General features: G+C 41.1%; 1 protein-coding gene across 1 annotated transcript in view; it reads left to right on the forward strand.

The window, feature by feature from the left end:
- The window catches only part of LOC126253238 (uncharacterized), a 176,173-nt gene that overhangs the window by 67,219 nt on the left and 91,823 nt on the right, over window positions 1-17,131 (forward strand). The window contains exon 7 of the mRNA XM_049954425.1: window positions 2,350-3,466. Within this exon, the coding sequence (XP_049810382.1) occupies window positions 2,350-3,466 (1,117 nt within the window). The remainder of the gene's footprint in view (window positions 1-2,349; window positions 3,467-17,131) is intronic.

Genomic DNA, 17,131 nt, shown 5'->3' on the forward strand with positions numbered 1-17,131 from the left:
CCAAGAAACATTTTCAGTTTTTGGAAGAAATGGCAGTCTGACAGCCATATCAGGTGAATAAGACGGGCGTGGCAACAATTCATACCTTAGTGCGTGTAATTTTGCCATGTCGATGGCATGTGTGTGGGTGCGCATTGTCCTGATGGAAGAAGGTGACTTTCTTCTTTGCTAAACCTGGCCTTTTTTCCCGTATCTTTTGTTGCAATTTCTGCAGGGGGTTAGAATAATATTCTCCAGTAATTGTTTGCCCAGGGGGGAGATAATCTACAAACAGAATCCCCTTCGCATCCCAGAACACTGATGCCATGACCTTTCCCGCCAAAGGAATTGCTCCCCAACATGTTTCCATTGCTTTGACTGTTGTTTTGTCTCTGGGGTATAGTAGGGCGCCCAAGTTTCATCTGTGGTCACAAATCATTGCAAAATATCTTGTTCATTTCTCCTAAAATGGGCCAAACACTGTTCCGATATGCCCATTCACATACGTTTCGGATCCAGCATCAGGATTCGTAACACCCATCTTGCAGATAATTTTTTCATTTCTAATTTGTCAGTTAAAATGTGATGTTTCCATTCAGATGACATCTGGCAAGCGTGAGCAGTTTCACGTACTTTCAATCGGCGATCTTCAATGACCATTTTGTGTACATTTGCAATGATTTCTGGAGTAGTGACACATCTTGGCCGACCACTGTGCGGATCATCATCTAAGCCCTCCCGACCAAATTTAAATTCATTTGTCCACTTGGCAACAATTGACTAGGAAGGAGCTGAGTCCTCCAGTGTATTGTGGAAATAGGCATGAATGTCCTTTGTTTTCATACCTTTCTTTACATAGTACTTAATGACACCTCGAATCTTTTTTTTTCCCCTCACCTTCACAAATCACTAAGCAGGAACAACAACAGAGCCATGTTACCGCCACAGCTCTCTTCCAAGAGCACTGACGTGGCATGTGTTACAGGCAACATTCCAATGAATCTCACGTGAACAACTTGTTGCGCTAGCGCTGACTTCTCGTGGTGATTCCGAGAACTTTTCAAACCATCCTCATCCTACACTGAAGTGCCAGAGAAACTGGTATAGGCATGCGTATTCAAATACAGATATATGTAAGCAGGCAGAATACGGCACTGCGATCGGTAACGCTTATATAAGACAAGAAGTGTGTGACGCAGTTGTTCGATTGATTACTGCTGCTACAATGGCAGTTTATCAAAAGCGATGGGGCACAGCATCTCCAAGGTAGCAAGAAAAAGGGGATTTTCCCATACAACCATTTCACGAGTGCACTGTGAATATCAGGAATCCAGTAAAACGTCAAATCTCCGACATCGCTGCGGCTGCAAAAAGATCCTGCAAGAATGGGACCAACGACGATTGAAGAGGATCATCGCATGACAGAAGTACAACACTTCCACAGATTTCTGCAGAGTTCAGTGCTGGACCATCAACAAGTGTCAGCATGTGAACCATTCAACAAAACATCATCAATATGGGCTTTGGGAGCCGAAGGTCCACTCGTGTACCCTTTATGACTGCTTGACACAATGCTTTATGCCTCGCCTGGGTCCGTCAACACCGACATTGGACTGTTGACAACTAGAAACATGTTGCCTGGTCGATGAGTCTTGTTTCAAATTGTATCGAGTGGGTGGACATGCAGAGATATGGAGAAAATGTCATAAATCCATGGACCCTGTGTGTCAGCAGGGGACTGTTAAAGCTGGTGGAGGCTTTGTAATGGTGTGGGGCGTGTGCAGTTGGAATGATATAGGACCCCTGATACGTCTAGATACGACTGACAGGTGACACATACATAAGGATCCTGTCTGATCATTTGCATCCGTTCATGTCGAGTGTTCATTCCGATGGACTTGGGTAATTCCAGCAGGACCATACGACACAACACATGTCCAGAATTGCTACAGAGTGGCGCCAGGAACATTCATCTGAGTTGAAACACTTCCACTGGCCACCAGACTCCCCATACATGAACATTAGTGAGCATATCTGGGATGCCATGCAATGTGCTATTCAGAAGAGATCCCCACCACCTTGTACTCTTACGGATTTATGGACAGCCCTACAGAATTCGTGGTGTCAGTTCCCTCCAGCACTGAATGTGACATTAGTCAAGTCCATGCCACTTTGTGTTGCGGCGCTTCTTTGTGCTCGCGGGCCCCCCCTACATGATATTAGGCAGGTGTACCAATTTCTTTGGCTCTTCAGTGTATTAAAATAAAGTTCAAAGTGAATTAGCTAGTATGTATTAATTGTACTGAAATTGTTCATTTATGATGTCTTGCACAGATATTGAAATTTCAAGATTGTAATATGATGTTGCAGATGACTGATGATTCGAAACTTAATTCAATGATGGAGCAGATTGCAATGAAGTATGGTGATGGTGGTGGTACTCCACTAGACAATATCAAGGAAGGTATTGCATGTGCAGCACTTTATTCTTTTGATGGCTCATGGAATCGTGCTGTGATTGAAGCCGTTTACACTGACACTGTCTTATGTCGGTTTGTAGACTACGGTAACAGTGATGAAATCCCACATTCAGGACTGAAAATATTGGAAAAGGAGTTTGAAATTCTGCCAGCACAGGCAATAAAATGTGTTATGCTCTGTGCAAAGCCTTCTGGAGATTCATGGTCTGAAGAAGAAATTTTGCGTTTCAAAGAGGCTACTGATGGGAAAGAAATCAACACAAAATTTGTCAAAAGGAAATCAGATGTGTATGAGGTTGTTTTAAGAGAAGCTGCAGATTCTAGTAAATCAATCAATGAAGATTTTGGTGCTGATCCATCTGAACTGGAGAAAATTGAGGCTGGGGCAAGTGTTTCTTCAGGAATTTGTGATAATGTGGACAGCATTTGTGCTACTTTTGGAGACAAATACCAATTGCAGAATACTTTGGTTGGCACCAAGCATGATGTTCTAGTGTCATGGTTTGTTAACCCAGAAAACTTTTATTGTCAGCTAATTTCCTTACAGACCGAATTAAAAAATATGATGGAATCAATTCAGACTGATTATCGCAAGAAAAAACGTCAGAAAATAAACATTGTTGCAGATACTCCAGTCATTGCGAGATTTAAAAGTGACAAAGTTCTGTACAGAGCGATTGTGAAAGAACTTAAAGGGAATGCAGTAGTTATACAATATGTTGATTTTGGCAACTGTGATATTGCAGATGCTTCAGACATTTGGCCCTTGGAGAAAAAGTACCTTTCTTATCCAATTTACGCCTTGCAATGTTGTTTAAAAGGTGTGAAGCCTCCAAATTCTGAATGGAAAGTGAGCCCATTAGATGTTGGAAAGTTCTTCTCGGAGAAACAAGCTTGTACATTCCACGAGCAAGAGGACCACAAATATTCAGTTACATTGGAAAACAATGGCTCTTCTGTTGCAGAGGCACTTGTAACAGAAGGGATTGCTGTGAAAGATGAGAAAGGTTAGTTGCTCCATTTGTTTCTGTGTATGCTTACATAGATTTAGTTCATGTTATGATGTTACAAATTAATAAGTACAATATTATTTTTAAAAAATGAATGTAATTTCATTATTAAAAATACATTTACATGTGGAATTCCAGGTGATACTTTGTTTTGTGGAATATCTTTTTAAAAAAGTATATGACTGTAACTATACAACAGTAAGAGAGAAATCCTAATGTAATTTGTTGTTCTAACTTCCATTTATTTGTTTTATGGAGAAACCAGTCCTGAATTATTTGCAATTTTTTTCTGTCTAGAATACCTCTTATGATCACTTGGTGTGTGTCTGACTGCAATAGCCTGTTGCCATTTTACCTAGCCTTTTTTTTTTTTTTTTTCTAAACAAGCATTGAGAAGTAGTAATGATCAAAAGATGAGAATCTGACTGCTATCTGAAAACTGCAGTTAGCAGGTGATTGCTAATTGCGCAGTATTTGACAAACATTTTACAAGGTAATTACAGGTGTGCTGATAGTCATCTCTTTAATCTTGACTGCCCATTAATTTGTGAGACAGTATCATTTTGGCTGTGGAACTTCAAAACAGCAGTAACTTAATGGGAAAAAAGAAGTCTCTCAAAATGTTCCCAGTAATGAAGAAACTTAAAAGTATTGTGGGTTTCATGATGGAACTTTCTGACCACAAAAGAATTGTGCAAGTATGAAAAAAAAAAAACTTGTGATTACTTGACAAGAGGTGTCTCATAACATTGCACCAGCACAATATTAGAATTCCAACCAACTAACTTTTAATTCTTCCACATGAAAACAGTTACAGACACAAAGAAGGCTGTTGTAATAAGAACAAGCACACAAAGTCATGGGTTACATGAACGTACAATTTAATAGTGAAGATTTGTGTTAGTCACCAAAACATAGGAGTTGCAGTTTCTGTAGGCCAGCCGTGCAGGCACAGGCTGTTTAAATATGCGGGCTCACTGTATAGGATTACAGCTCTCCTCATCCCTTGGGGGAAAACTGTTGACTGTGCAGATGTCCATGTCTTCATCGGAAGGGGATGACTGCTGGAGCAGGTGTTGTACCGTTGCAGGAGAAGATGGTCTGAAATGGCGCAGGTGTGACACCCACTCCCTCGTGAGAGACCGTAAGGGAGCACTGTTGATGGTGTTTTCATATCCATATCCTCATCTGGTCAGGCACTCTGTGACGATGGCAGCAGAGAAGACAAAAGCAGTGGCAACAGGGGCCGCGGAAATGGAGATGGCCTGGCGCTAATGTGACTCTGTCCAGCTGTGGTGGCACCCAGAGCAAAGACAGTGCAGGATCAGAGGGGGCAAGCGGAAAGAGAGGCCCATGATACCACCTGATGGGAGGTGCACTGTGAGCATGCTGACACAACATGCATGATTTCATTGTCAATACCCAGCCAAAACATGTGTCTGTGGGCCACCAGTTTCATACGAAAAACATCCCAGCGGTCCAGGTGGTGCATGATGTCCCACTGCAACATGGATGGGAGCCGACTGTTGCGTAGCCCACAGTAACAAACCAAGAACTGAAAGGCAGGGTGGGGAGCATAATAATTATGCAAAGTATACAATGCTTGGCCCAGTGGTTTATCCATCCAGCTGTGGTGGACAAAGTGAACAACCAGATGCAAGACAGGCTTGGCCACAACAGCCACTAGAATTAGAGAGCTAGTAATGGGAAAACCATCAATAGTGTTTTGGCCTTCGATGTCTTAATGGACACACAACAGTTCATCCTGATGAAATGCAGGATCGGGCCCAAATGGCAACTGAAAATGAGCATCCGCATTAGCTTGTTGTCCTATGTGGTGAAAGTGAATCTCATAGTTATAGTCCAACAAAAGCAGAACCCAGCTTTGCAGGGGATGGGCCACTTTGTCTGGAAGAGATGCTGAAGGATGGAACAGAGGAACCAGAAGTTGAAGGGGCCACGCTACTGTGGCTGCATCAGGAAAAAATTTTTGGTAGTACTCCATCTTTCTGAGAAAAGCCCGAAACTCTTTGATATTGGTAGGATGCCGCCAAGATGCAATTCCATTGACATACTGGTATACAGGCTTGATGCCAACACAAGCATTCGAAACTGATGTAACTAATATAGGGGTCAAAAAATTGCTATTTGTCTATATTTGAAGCCTGCAGCACCTGAACAAGGCATGAAGGTTCTGCAAATGTTCATCTGTAGAGAAACTGGAGACTACAATATCATTCAGGTAGTTAATGCATCCTGCCACGGAAGCCGGAGTTGCTCCAGAAATCATTGGAAAATAGCAGGGGTGCTAGTTTCATTGAACGGCAGACGTTGGTATTGGTGTAACCCAAATGGGGTATTGAATATGAGGTTACACATGGAATCATCATCCAGAGGCAGTTACAGGTAGGCTTCAGAAAAGTCAATTTTGTAAAAATATCGCCCTCCAGAAGCCGAGCTAAGAGTTCATCCAGCTGGGGTAAGAGATAGGTATTATTAATTGACTGTGAATTTACAGACTTCCTAAAATTGCCCCAAAGCCAGAGTTTGGCATTAGTTTTGTGAGGATTACCAACAGAGTAGACCATTCACTAGAGGAGACGGGCATGACAATACCCAAGGACATAAGTCGATAGAGTTCAACTTTGACTTGCTTCCGTAAAGCAATGGGCGTTGAGCGGGCCAAAAAAAAAAAAAAAAGCTGTAGTTTCATTGTGATGTGAGCCTTGAAATTGGTAGCACAACCTAAGCCATCTGAAAACAGTGGGGAAAGTTACAGGCATAGTGCATCCAGTTTTTGGTATGGAACTTGGTTTGATACCAGATGCACTTCATCTGAAATAGAGAATTCAAAAATTTTGAAGATGTCTGACCCAAATAAGTTTTCAGTGTTGGTATCATCTACCACTAGAAAGGTCGAAGACCAAACAACTGTTGTATACACTATGGGACTAGAAAACTGTCCCAGTATGGGTATTTGTTGTTTGTTGTAATGCATCAATCAACAAGAGATGGAACAACACTGATGATCTGAGGTTCGCACAAGTTTGAGAATTTAACAAGGTCACTGCCACACGTGTCTACTTGCGTTTGTGTCCATAACACATACATCAATATGAAGTTTGTTTGGGGTGACCATCACTAGAGAAACACTGTTCGCCTCCATGTTAATGTCTGTCAGCTGAGATTGAGAGGTGCACTCAAACAAATATATCCTTGTTTTTTGCAGCAGTTGCACATTGCCCAAGGCTTTGGGCATGCTGCCCACTCATGCTGAACAAGGTAATAAGGGCACAGTGGAAGTGGGGCATGTGATCACTTTTGCAATGCTGACTTGCTGCTGCTTAGCGTGGTGCTGTCCCTCCTGTAATTTGTGTTGTGTGAAACAGTGAGCATCTTGAGGGAACTCTGCTACTCCTGGCACAAACAGGATTTCTTCAGTGTCACTAGTTCTCTACTGCTGTAAAGTCTGGGCACATTTCAGTCATCACTGTTAGGCATTACTGTGGATTGTTGTATGTGTCAGTAAATGCGTTTCTTGATTAAACTGTCCAAATGACAAGAGTGGGGAACTTTAAATATGAAAGGTGTGGCTGATGTTACAGATGTGACCCCTGCAGCCTTAATACAAATGCCACTGAGCCTTCAGGCCAATTGTGAAGGCTACCTGTCATCTGGCATAGTGAGAAGTGGTGTTCTTGCAGCCAGCAGTAGGTCTACAGCTGTGTTCAAATTCAAATGCTGTCGAGTGGCTGAGGCTCTTGTGGAGTTTATAATAGTATGTGCAAAATGATACCATATCGTTAAGGAGTGTAAGAAGGCTTGTGTTGAGAGAGTTCCTGAATTGTAAAAACTGTGCCACAAAATCTACAGTAGTATGGTAGACCATGAGGAAGATTTCTGCATAGTTCCTGATGAAATGTGATACTGTAGTGGACAGACAAATCTGTCACTCAGCACATTACTGGCAGAACATTCTGCCAAAGTGGCTGTAATACATCCAGAGGCCAGTCTTCCTCTGACAGAGACCCATCACTGAGGAACTGGTCAAGACTTTGGCTATAGTGCCAAAGAACTTTACAGCTATCCCCTCTCAATGTGTGAGCTGGATTTGGTATTGTCTGCTGATCATGGCTTGACATTTAGGCAGAAGAAACTACATTACACCACGTTGGGGCACTTCGCAGGTGGAGCAAAAGAAAGTACTTCATTGTTCAACTGAGTATAGGGAAAAGCACAATTTTGTGATCCTTATCATAGGTAGAAATCTTTTTCACTCATCTGAAATCAGGAAAAGAGCATACAACTGTGTAGGAAAGACCTTTAGGAGTGTACGGTAACTGTTGTTTTGTCTTGATTAAATTCAGCGGGCTGCTTAGTCCCTTCTAATGTAGATATGGTTGGTATCATGCTATTGTTGATAAACCTGTGTTGCTAGAGATGATTATCTAACAGACTTTCCTATGCAAACAACATTTTTAGGTGTCTCTCTCATCTTTGAGGAAGCCTGTGATACCATTCAGATACAAAGTATCTCAAGACAGCTCCAAAAAAGGGCTTCTGCTGATATCTTTTCGTCTTTATAAAGTCTTTTTGTTGCAGTGATATTTCAGATACTAACTCAAGGAACCTTGTCACGTATCACTATCATTTCTGCGGACATCAATAACAACAACTACTACCACAGTAAAGAAGCTGGTACTGTGCCCCTTATTTGTGGCCAGTTTTGCTATATTTTGCTCTTCCTCTGAAGCATCGGTAGTAACTTGGTAGTGCAACAGAAGTTAGTAAGGGTGGAGGAATGGACAAACTTCAAGCTCCCTGCAGGCTCCTGAGCATCTCTGGTCAGATTATGGGTGTAAGGTGTATGGGTCGGCTAGGTCTACACATCTGAAGATCATACGTGTTATTCAGACTTTAGGGGGGGGGGGGGAGGGGAGAGGTGGTAATGTCGGCCATGTGTTCGCATAGGCTTAGCTCTGTGCCCGACTATTTGCAGAGGCTGGTGAGCTGCCACTCTCCAACTGGCTGCAACTTCTTGTGGTGTGGCAGGTTTGCAGGTTTTTGAAACTTCATGCCAGACTAAAACTGTGTGCCAGCTCAGGAGTCAAAACTAGAACCTCGTCAGTCACCTGCCTGGGTAGCTGTTCATTGTTAAGACAAGTGGATTTGCTTATTTTACTGTCTACTGTTTGCTCATCGAGGATCTCCCTGTCAACATCATAATGTTTTATTTCATTTACCATTAAGATTTTAGGGTAGATAAATTAAACATTAATGTCTGGTGTCTTCATAGTCTCATTTGTCATTGCAGTTCTTATTAAGTCTACTGTCAGTGCACACACTCCTGTATGAAACTGACATTCCCCATTGCAGATGCCTATTTTTACCCCATATCTTCTGGACACCTCCATACCAAGTATACAGTTCACTGTAAGTTTGTTTACCAACAAGAAAGTACACTGCAAAATTACACCACATATGCTAATGGGTATGCTGTCCTGTAATTTTATAACTTTAGATTTACTTCCCTTCACCGTTACAATCTTGCAGTTCTCTATGGGTAGCGTGGGTATACTTACTTCCCGCACTCTCTGTAAACAAGCTGGTTGACATCAGGCTTGTTGATGTGCCAGTATCCAAAACAACTGGTATATCTACGTTTCCCACCTTTACCTTTATTGTTGCTTGAATTATTTCACTTACCTTGCATGTTGTTTCTTTTCTTCAGTGAACAATTCTTTCATTTCTGCTTCCTTATCATACCTCAAAAATAGATTCCAGATGTACTGTACATGTAAGCTTATTTCAGTGTATACTTCCTCTTTTCTGTTTCTGTTCGTGTTGGTGTTTGTGTCGCTACTGACAGTTCATTACCTTCTTCTTCTTCTTCTTCTTCTTCTAGTCACGCTCGATTATTGTTATTTCCTGGAGGCGGTAAAGGTATTGTTTCATTTTCTGCTGTCACCTCTACTACGTTTACCGTATGTTCGCGTGCTCACCAGTTTGTGCCCCAATTGTTCCCGTTTGACTGTACGGGCTGCCGGTTCCCTCTTTGATCCCTGTGTTCCACATTCTGATCCTGATAATTTGCATTTCCTTGTCGCCTAGTATCAAAATTTTCTCTCAAATTTCTCCTATCTCGGCCATTGCTCTACCAATGGGGCTGATATTTATTTTCGTATCATCAGTCATCCTGTGGCTGATATGTAAACCGATCGTACGGATTTCCGTTGTGGCGCATCGGTGCATAAGGATGCCATTCATTCATACGCACGTGACCATTATCATATTGATTGCCACATGAATTAAATGTAACTCGCAGGAAGTGTTCTCTTCGGGCCACGCGAAGTAAATACAACTCGTGGACATTTTTCCATTTAAAGCTCCGTGGTGCAGCTGTAACTCACAGGAGCATGCTGTGACTCATTGTTATAGTAGGTTATGGCCCCAGTAACAAATCATGTTTGTGGCCTACGGTTTTCAAGAACTCAAGAGTAGTTATTGGCATTTGAATTTGTGAGTTATATATCTCACATGACTCAGTTGTATTGGACTTCTTTTTATTATGTATTTATTATTTAGTTTGACATATTACGTACACAGTATATTGCAAATAACATACAGTTTTATTTACATTCTTCAACTCTAACTGCAACAACAATGAAACTGAAAAATTTGGGTCATTCCACGTTGTTTCTCTAACAACTGTGTGCACTGTGCTTTATGAAAAAACACTCTACACAAAAATATGAGTCACAATTCTTACATTTCCATGCAGTTAGTTTTCATTTCTTGACAACTTGCTCTCATCCAAATTCATTCTTCATTTTTTCATAGCACACTGTACACCTATGTGCACAATCTGCAGGTAATGTGGTGGCTTTGGTGAGAGATGTCTCGGGCATCTTACGTATGGAGTAGTTTCAAAGTCACTTCCTCTTTGAATTCTGTGATTGAGATCATCTTGTTGATGTATCGGTAAATCAGATGAGCATTTACCAGTGCTGACCCTGTCAACAACTCAATTGGTAAATCAGATGAGCATTTACCAGTGTTGACCCTGTCAACAATTCGATTGCAAGCTTCCTGTACCATTTCACACCTCTCCCTAGACAATGGGAGTAAGACTTCATTTGGTCAGAAAGATCTATAAAAGACTTCGACTGATTATAGTCAATTATCATTGCTGGTTTTTTTCTTTGTACCATTCCTGGTTTGAACTACTACTTCTCCATGAACAGTACTCAGCATGAGAACATTCCTCTTATCTTTCCATTTCAGTACTACTACACCTTTGGTACTTTCCTTTGCTTTGTGTTCCCTTCTTCAGTTTTGTCTGTACAACATCTTGAGGATTCAATTTTCTGTTTGATCTTAGAGTACCAACTAAATGTGTCGATTGTTCAAGAAGCTGGTGTGCTAGATGAACACTTGTGTAAAAATTGTCTGTATATGATTCTGTCCTCATTTAGTAATCCACTCATAAGGCTTATAACAGAAGTGGCAAGAGGAACACCAGGATTCGCATTCTTCCCACAGTAAACTTCCATATTCCAGGTGTAGCCGCCCTTTAGAGAAAGTCTGAACAATTTAATTCCGAATTTATGTCTCTTATTCTTTATATACTGAATGAAACTTAGTCTTCCTCAAAATGGCACAAGTGTTTCGCCAATGCAAGCTTCTTTCTCCGGCACAACTGCACATTGAAATCTCTGTAGTAATTTATCAATAAGAGGTTGAATTTTGAATAAGCGGTTTCCCAGTGGGCACTGGTTGTTATCGGCAGAATGCCACATACGTAAAAGCAGTTCAAAATGATTGTGTTACCTAAGATTTTTTACATTGTTGTGATCCAGAGCATATTTCTTAACCAGTAATTTGGAGTCCTCGGTTTTACATTTAGTGACATCCATAACAAAAATCCTAAAAATTGTTCAATTTCAGTTTTGCTGACATCTGTCTACTTTTTCAGTCGTGAATTAACAGTTACTGAATGACTTTCCAAGAATTGTTTTGCGTACAAATTAGTTTGTTGAGTCACATATTCTAAAATTTCTACATCTACATCTACATCCATACTCCGCAAGCCACCTGACGGTGTGTGGCGGAGGGTACCATGAGTACCTCTATCGGTTCTCCCTTCTATTCCAGTCTCGTATTGTTCATGGAAAGAAGGATTGTTGGTATGCCTCTGTGTGGGCTCTAATCTCTCTGATTTTATCCTCATGGTCTCTTCGCGAGATATATGTAGGAGGGAGCAATATACTGCTTGACTCCTCGGTGAAGGTATGTTCTCGAAACTTCAACAAAAGCCCATACCGAGCTACTGAGCGTCTCTCCTGCAGAGTCTTCCACTGGAGTTTATCTATCATCTCCGTAACGCTTTCGCGATTACTAAATGATCCTGTAACGAAGCGCACTACTCTCCGTTGGATCTTCTCTGTCACTTCTATCAACCCTATCTGGTATGGATCCCACACTGCTGAGCAGTATTCAAGCAGTGGGCGAACAAGCGCACTGTAACCTACTACCTTTGTTTTCAGATTGCATTTCCTTAGGATTCTTCCAATGAATCTGTCTGGCATCTGCTTTACTGACGATCAACTTTATATGATCATTCCATTTTAAATCAGTCCTAATGCGTACTCCCAGATAATGTATGGAATTAACTGCTTCCAGTTGCTCACCTGCTATATTGTAGCTAAATGATAGGGATCTTTCTTTCTATGTATTCGCAGCACATTACACTTGTCTACATTGAGATTCAATTGCCATTCCCTGCACCATGCGTCAATTCACTGCAGATCCTCCTGCATTTCAGTACAATTTCCCATTGTTACAACCTCTCGATATACCACAACATCATCCGCAAAAAGCCTCAGTGAACTTCTGATGTCATCCACAAGGTCATTTATGTATATTGTGAATAGCAATGGTCCTACGACACTCCCCTGCGGCACACCTGAAATCACTCTTACTTCGGAAGACTTCTCTCCTTTGAGAATGACATGCTGCGTTCTGTTATCTAGGAACTCTTCAATCCAATCACACAATTGGTCTGAAAGTCCATATGCTCTTACTTTGTTCATTAAACGACTGTGGGGAACTGTATTGAATGCCTTGCGGAAGTCAAGAAACACGGCATCTACCTGGGAACCCGTGTCTATGGCCCTCTAAGTCTTGTGGACGAATAGCGCGAGCTGGGTTTCATACGATCGTCTTTTTCGAAACCCATGCTGATTCCTACAGAGTAGATTTCTAGTCTCCAGAAAAGTCATTATACTCTTAACATAATACGTGTTCCAAAATTATACAACTGATCAATGTTAGAGATATAGGTCTATAGTTCTGCACATCTGTTCAACGTCCCTTCTTGAAAATTTCATCAGTTACAAAATATTTGAAGAAATCGTATGGTGTCTTGCCTTTGAGAGTTAGTGCAACAGAAGCATTTACACCAGAACTGGAATGAATAAATGTAAAGTTGTTCATATTTTTACCAGTAACTGGCCCCCAGACAATCTCATTGGAATTTGTTCTGAGTGTGTCATCTTCACCTTAAGAACTTACTGATATTATGCTTATTTCAATTGAACCTAAATTAACTGCAATAGTTATGGCACTAACACGGTTCGAGGTGCTTTGTTGTCTGGTTTTTACAGCTGTGAAGTCTGGTTCTTTGACTGAATGTGGACATAAAACTCTTCTTCCTACCTTCACTGATGTGATTCCATCATCAGAACTTCTGGTTTTGCTTCAGGTCTCCTCTGGTAAAAATTCGTCTGAGCTATCACCAAATGAAGACACAGAATCTTCATCACTTATGTCCATAAGTTCATCTAAAAGCTGCTGTACATGCCTTTGCCGGCCGCGGTGGCCGTGCGGTTCTGGCGCTGCAGTCCGGAACCGCGGGGCTGCTACGGTCGCAGGTTCGAATCCTGCCTCGGGCATGGGTGTGTGTGATGTCCTTAGGTTAGTTAGGTTTAAGTAGTTCTAAGTTCTAGGGGACTTATGACCTAAGATGTTGAGTCCCATAGTGCTCAGAGCCATTTTTTTGTACATGCCTTTGTTCATCATTAATAATATCTAAGAAACATTTTCTTCTGCCACAATATCACTTTGTTACACAGCAAACAACACCGAATAAGACTAGCAACAATGCAGGAAAGCAATAATGGAACTGTTCACAAATAATGCTGTGGAATGAAAACCTGACTGGAGTACAAACCTAAAATTATTAGCGACATAGCAGATGACACACCTGGTACCTTTACTCTGGGGGCATGTGAATCATATGTAACTGACACAAAAAAATTTAAAAAAGGTACTAAACTGCCATATTTTCACTTTATTTGCACTTTACAAACTTGGAGCAAACTAAAGCAGGATAGTGAAAAAAAGTAAATGGCCCCAAGGGGTCGGTAACCCAACTATACCATGGCAGTCAGTTGTTCGTCCTATTTGGGTTATGTTCATTACTGTTACGATAAATAGGCATGGCTTGCCCATCCTCATGAATTAGATTTACTAGTGTCGAACACTGAGAGAAAATACTCGATCATATTCGGGAATGGTTACTAAATTTTCCCTAACATTTGCAGGCATCTTGTTCTTTAAGATCTTCAATACATCAACATGAGATATTGGATTATTCCAGTAGCGGGTTGTGTTTAGATATGTTTCAAAACAGTTTCTTAGCCCCACCCCCCCTTCCCGAATTTTGGATGATATGATAGCGGGAATGGCTAAGCAGGGATGGCTGGAGGACAAATGCAAGGATGTAGAGTCTTATCTCACTAGGAGTAAGACAGATACTGCCTACAGGAAAATTAAAGAGACCTTTGGGGAAAAGAGAACCACTTGCATGGATATCAAGAGCTCAGATGGAAACCCACTTCTAAGCAAAGAAGGGAAAGCAGAAAGGTGGAAGGTGTATATAGAGGGTCTATACAAGGGCGATGTTCTTAAGGACAATGACAGCCTTGGAAGAGCCAGTCCTGACAAAACTCTACCATCTGGTGATGTATTAGACAGGCGAAATACCCTCAGACTTCAAGAAGAATATAATAATTCCAATCCCAAAGAACGCAGGTGTTGACAGATGTGAAAATTACTGAACTATCAGTTTAATAACCCACTGCTGCAAAATACTAACACGAATTCTTTACAGACGAATGGAAAAACTGGTAGAAGCCGACCTCGGGGAAGATCAGTTTGGATTCCGTAGAAATGTTGGAACACGTGAGGCAATACTGACCCTACGACTTATCTTAGAAGAAAGATTAAGGAAAGGCAAACCTACGTTTCTAGCATTTGTAGACTTAGAGAAAGATTTTGACAATGTTGACTGGAATTCTCTCTTTCAAATTCTGAAGGTGGCAGGGGTAAAATACAGGGAGCGAAAGGGTGTTTACAATTTGTACAGAAACCAGATGGTAGTTATAGAGAGTCGATGGGTATGAAAGGGAAGCAGTGGTTGGGAAGGGAGTGAGACAGGGTTGTAGTCTCTCCCCGATGTTATTCAATCTGTATATTGAGCAAGCAGTAAAGGAAACAAAAGAAAAATTTGGAGTAGGAATTAAAATCGATGCAGAAGAAATAAAAACTTTAAGGTTCGCCGATGACATTGTAATTCTGTCAGAGATAGCAAAGGACTTCGAAGAGCAGTCGAACGGAATGGACAGTGTCTTGAAAGGAGGATATAAGATGAACATGAACAAAAGCAAAACAAGGGTAATGGAATGTAGTAGAATTAAGTCAGGTGATGCTGAAGGAATTAGATTAGGAAATGAGACACTTAAAGTAGTAAAGGAGTTTTGCTATTTGGGGAGCAAAATAACCGATGATGGTCAAAGTAGAGAGGATATGAAATGTAGACTGGCAATGGCAAGGAAAGTGTTTCTGAAGAAGAGAAATTTGTTAACATCGAGTATAGATTTAAGTGTCAGGAAGTCGTTTGTGAAAGTATTTGTATGGGGTGTAGCCATGTATGGAAGTGAAACATGGATGATAAATAGTTTAGACAAGAAGAGAATAGAAGCTTTCGAAATGTGGTGCTACAGAATAATGCTGAAGATTAGATGGGTAGATCATATAACTAATGAGGTGGTACTGAATAGGATTGGGGGGGGGGGGTAGGAGTTTGTGTCACAACTTGGCCAGAAGAAGGGATCGGGTGGTAGGACATGTTCTGAGGCATCAAGGGATCACCAATTTAGTATTGGAGGGTAGCGTGGAGGGTAAAAATCGTAGAAGGAGACCAAGAGATGAATACACTAAGCAGATTCAGAAGGATGTAGGCTGCAGTAGGTACTGGGAGATGAAGCTTGCACAGGATAGAGTAGCATGGAGAGCTGCATCAAACCAGTCTCAGGACTGAAGACCACAACAACAACATGACATGGGTTAAATACTTCTCATCTTAATCGCTCCTGGAGAGCTGTTGACCAGTATTTATCTAAAAATGCATTCTGAAATTGATTGTGTGCCTCACAGAGTTCAGACACATCTGTAGGCCACAAAAGGGCGTCGCCGCCTATGTGTCCTACCACATATTTGATCTTTTGAGCTTCTGTCCAAGTCCTAGGCAGCACTTTCCTAAATGCTTGGACAAACACTACTGGGTGCGTTTGCTTTGTTTCATTTGAAAATACAGGAAACTCTCGATGTTTTATTAATCTCTCATCCATTAACAACGCGTCCAGCAGGACGGAACAGCATTTACATGCGGTGATGACTTATATGTCTCACATAAGTTCTGCCAGTTGCACGTTGGCATGCGCTCGCGCTGTGTGGGTTGGGCATTTATGTTCGACACCACTGATTTCTCTGATTGGCGGACAGCTGTTTATAGCTCTGATTACCGCCCCCGGCGATGATATTATCGTACTTTGTTAGCTATTTCGTCCATTAATCTTTGTTCTACCTGTTTGATATCATATTCTATGTTTCTTCTTCCTTGTCCGCCATTACTTCCTTTACCACTTCCACATAAGTACGCTGTTTGCAAATGCATTTTTCCGTGAATGTTGTGTTTTCATCTTTTGTATTGTCCTTTACTCTTTTGTAAAGTTGCACATTGTCTGAGTTGATTCTTTTATGTTCTAACTTAAGTAATCCTATCTCCACAGTGATTTTCTCTACATTTTCTGGTAAGTCGTCACAGAAAGAAAGCAGCTTCGCTACTTCTGATTGTACATTATCTATATTAACCTGTGTATTCTTCTACATTACCTGTAAATTATCCTAAGTGTCCCTGATTCCAGATAGCTACTGTCCATACGTGCGTGTGAGTGTTTCAAATTTTTCTCCCACTGTGCCTTTTAATTTCTCATAAATAGCATGAACTGAAGTTTGTACTTGCTCGTTAATTTTCCTATCCACCTCCGTGGAGATTGCGAAATCTGCTGTCTGAACTTCGTATCCAGATTTTTGAGTTCTGTGCGCAAAATTTTTACCTCGCTGAAATGTGTGTTATCTTTGTTTTTACCTTCCCGATCTTGGACTTAACTGTGGTCATGCCTGCTTTTGTTGTTTCTAAACTCAATATTTTTGAATTTATGTCTGTTTTCATCTCTTTCATGTCTGTTTTTATTGCATTAATGTATGTTTTCATTACGTTCATGCCTGTTTGTATTGTTTTTGTTAAGGCTCGAAGTA

Source organism: Schistocerca nitens, chromosome 4, assembly GCF_023898315.1.
Source record: "Schistocerca nitens isolate TAMUIC-IGC-003100 chromosome 4, iqSchNite1.1, whole genome shotgun sequence".
Classification (NCBI taxonomy): Eukaryota; Metazoa; Arthropoda; class Insecta; order Orthoptera; family Acrididae; genus Schistocerca; species Schistocerca nitens.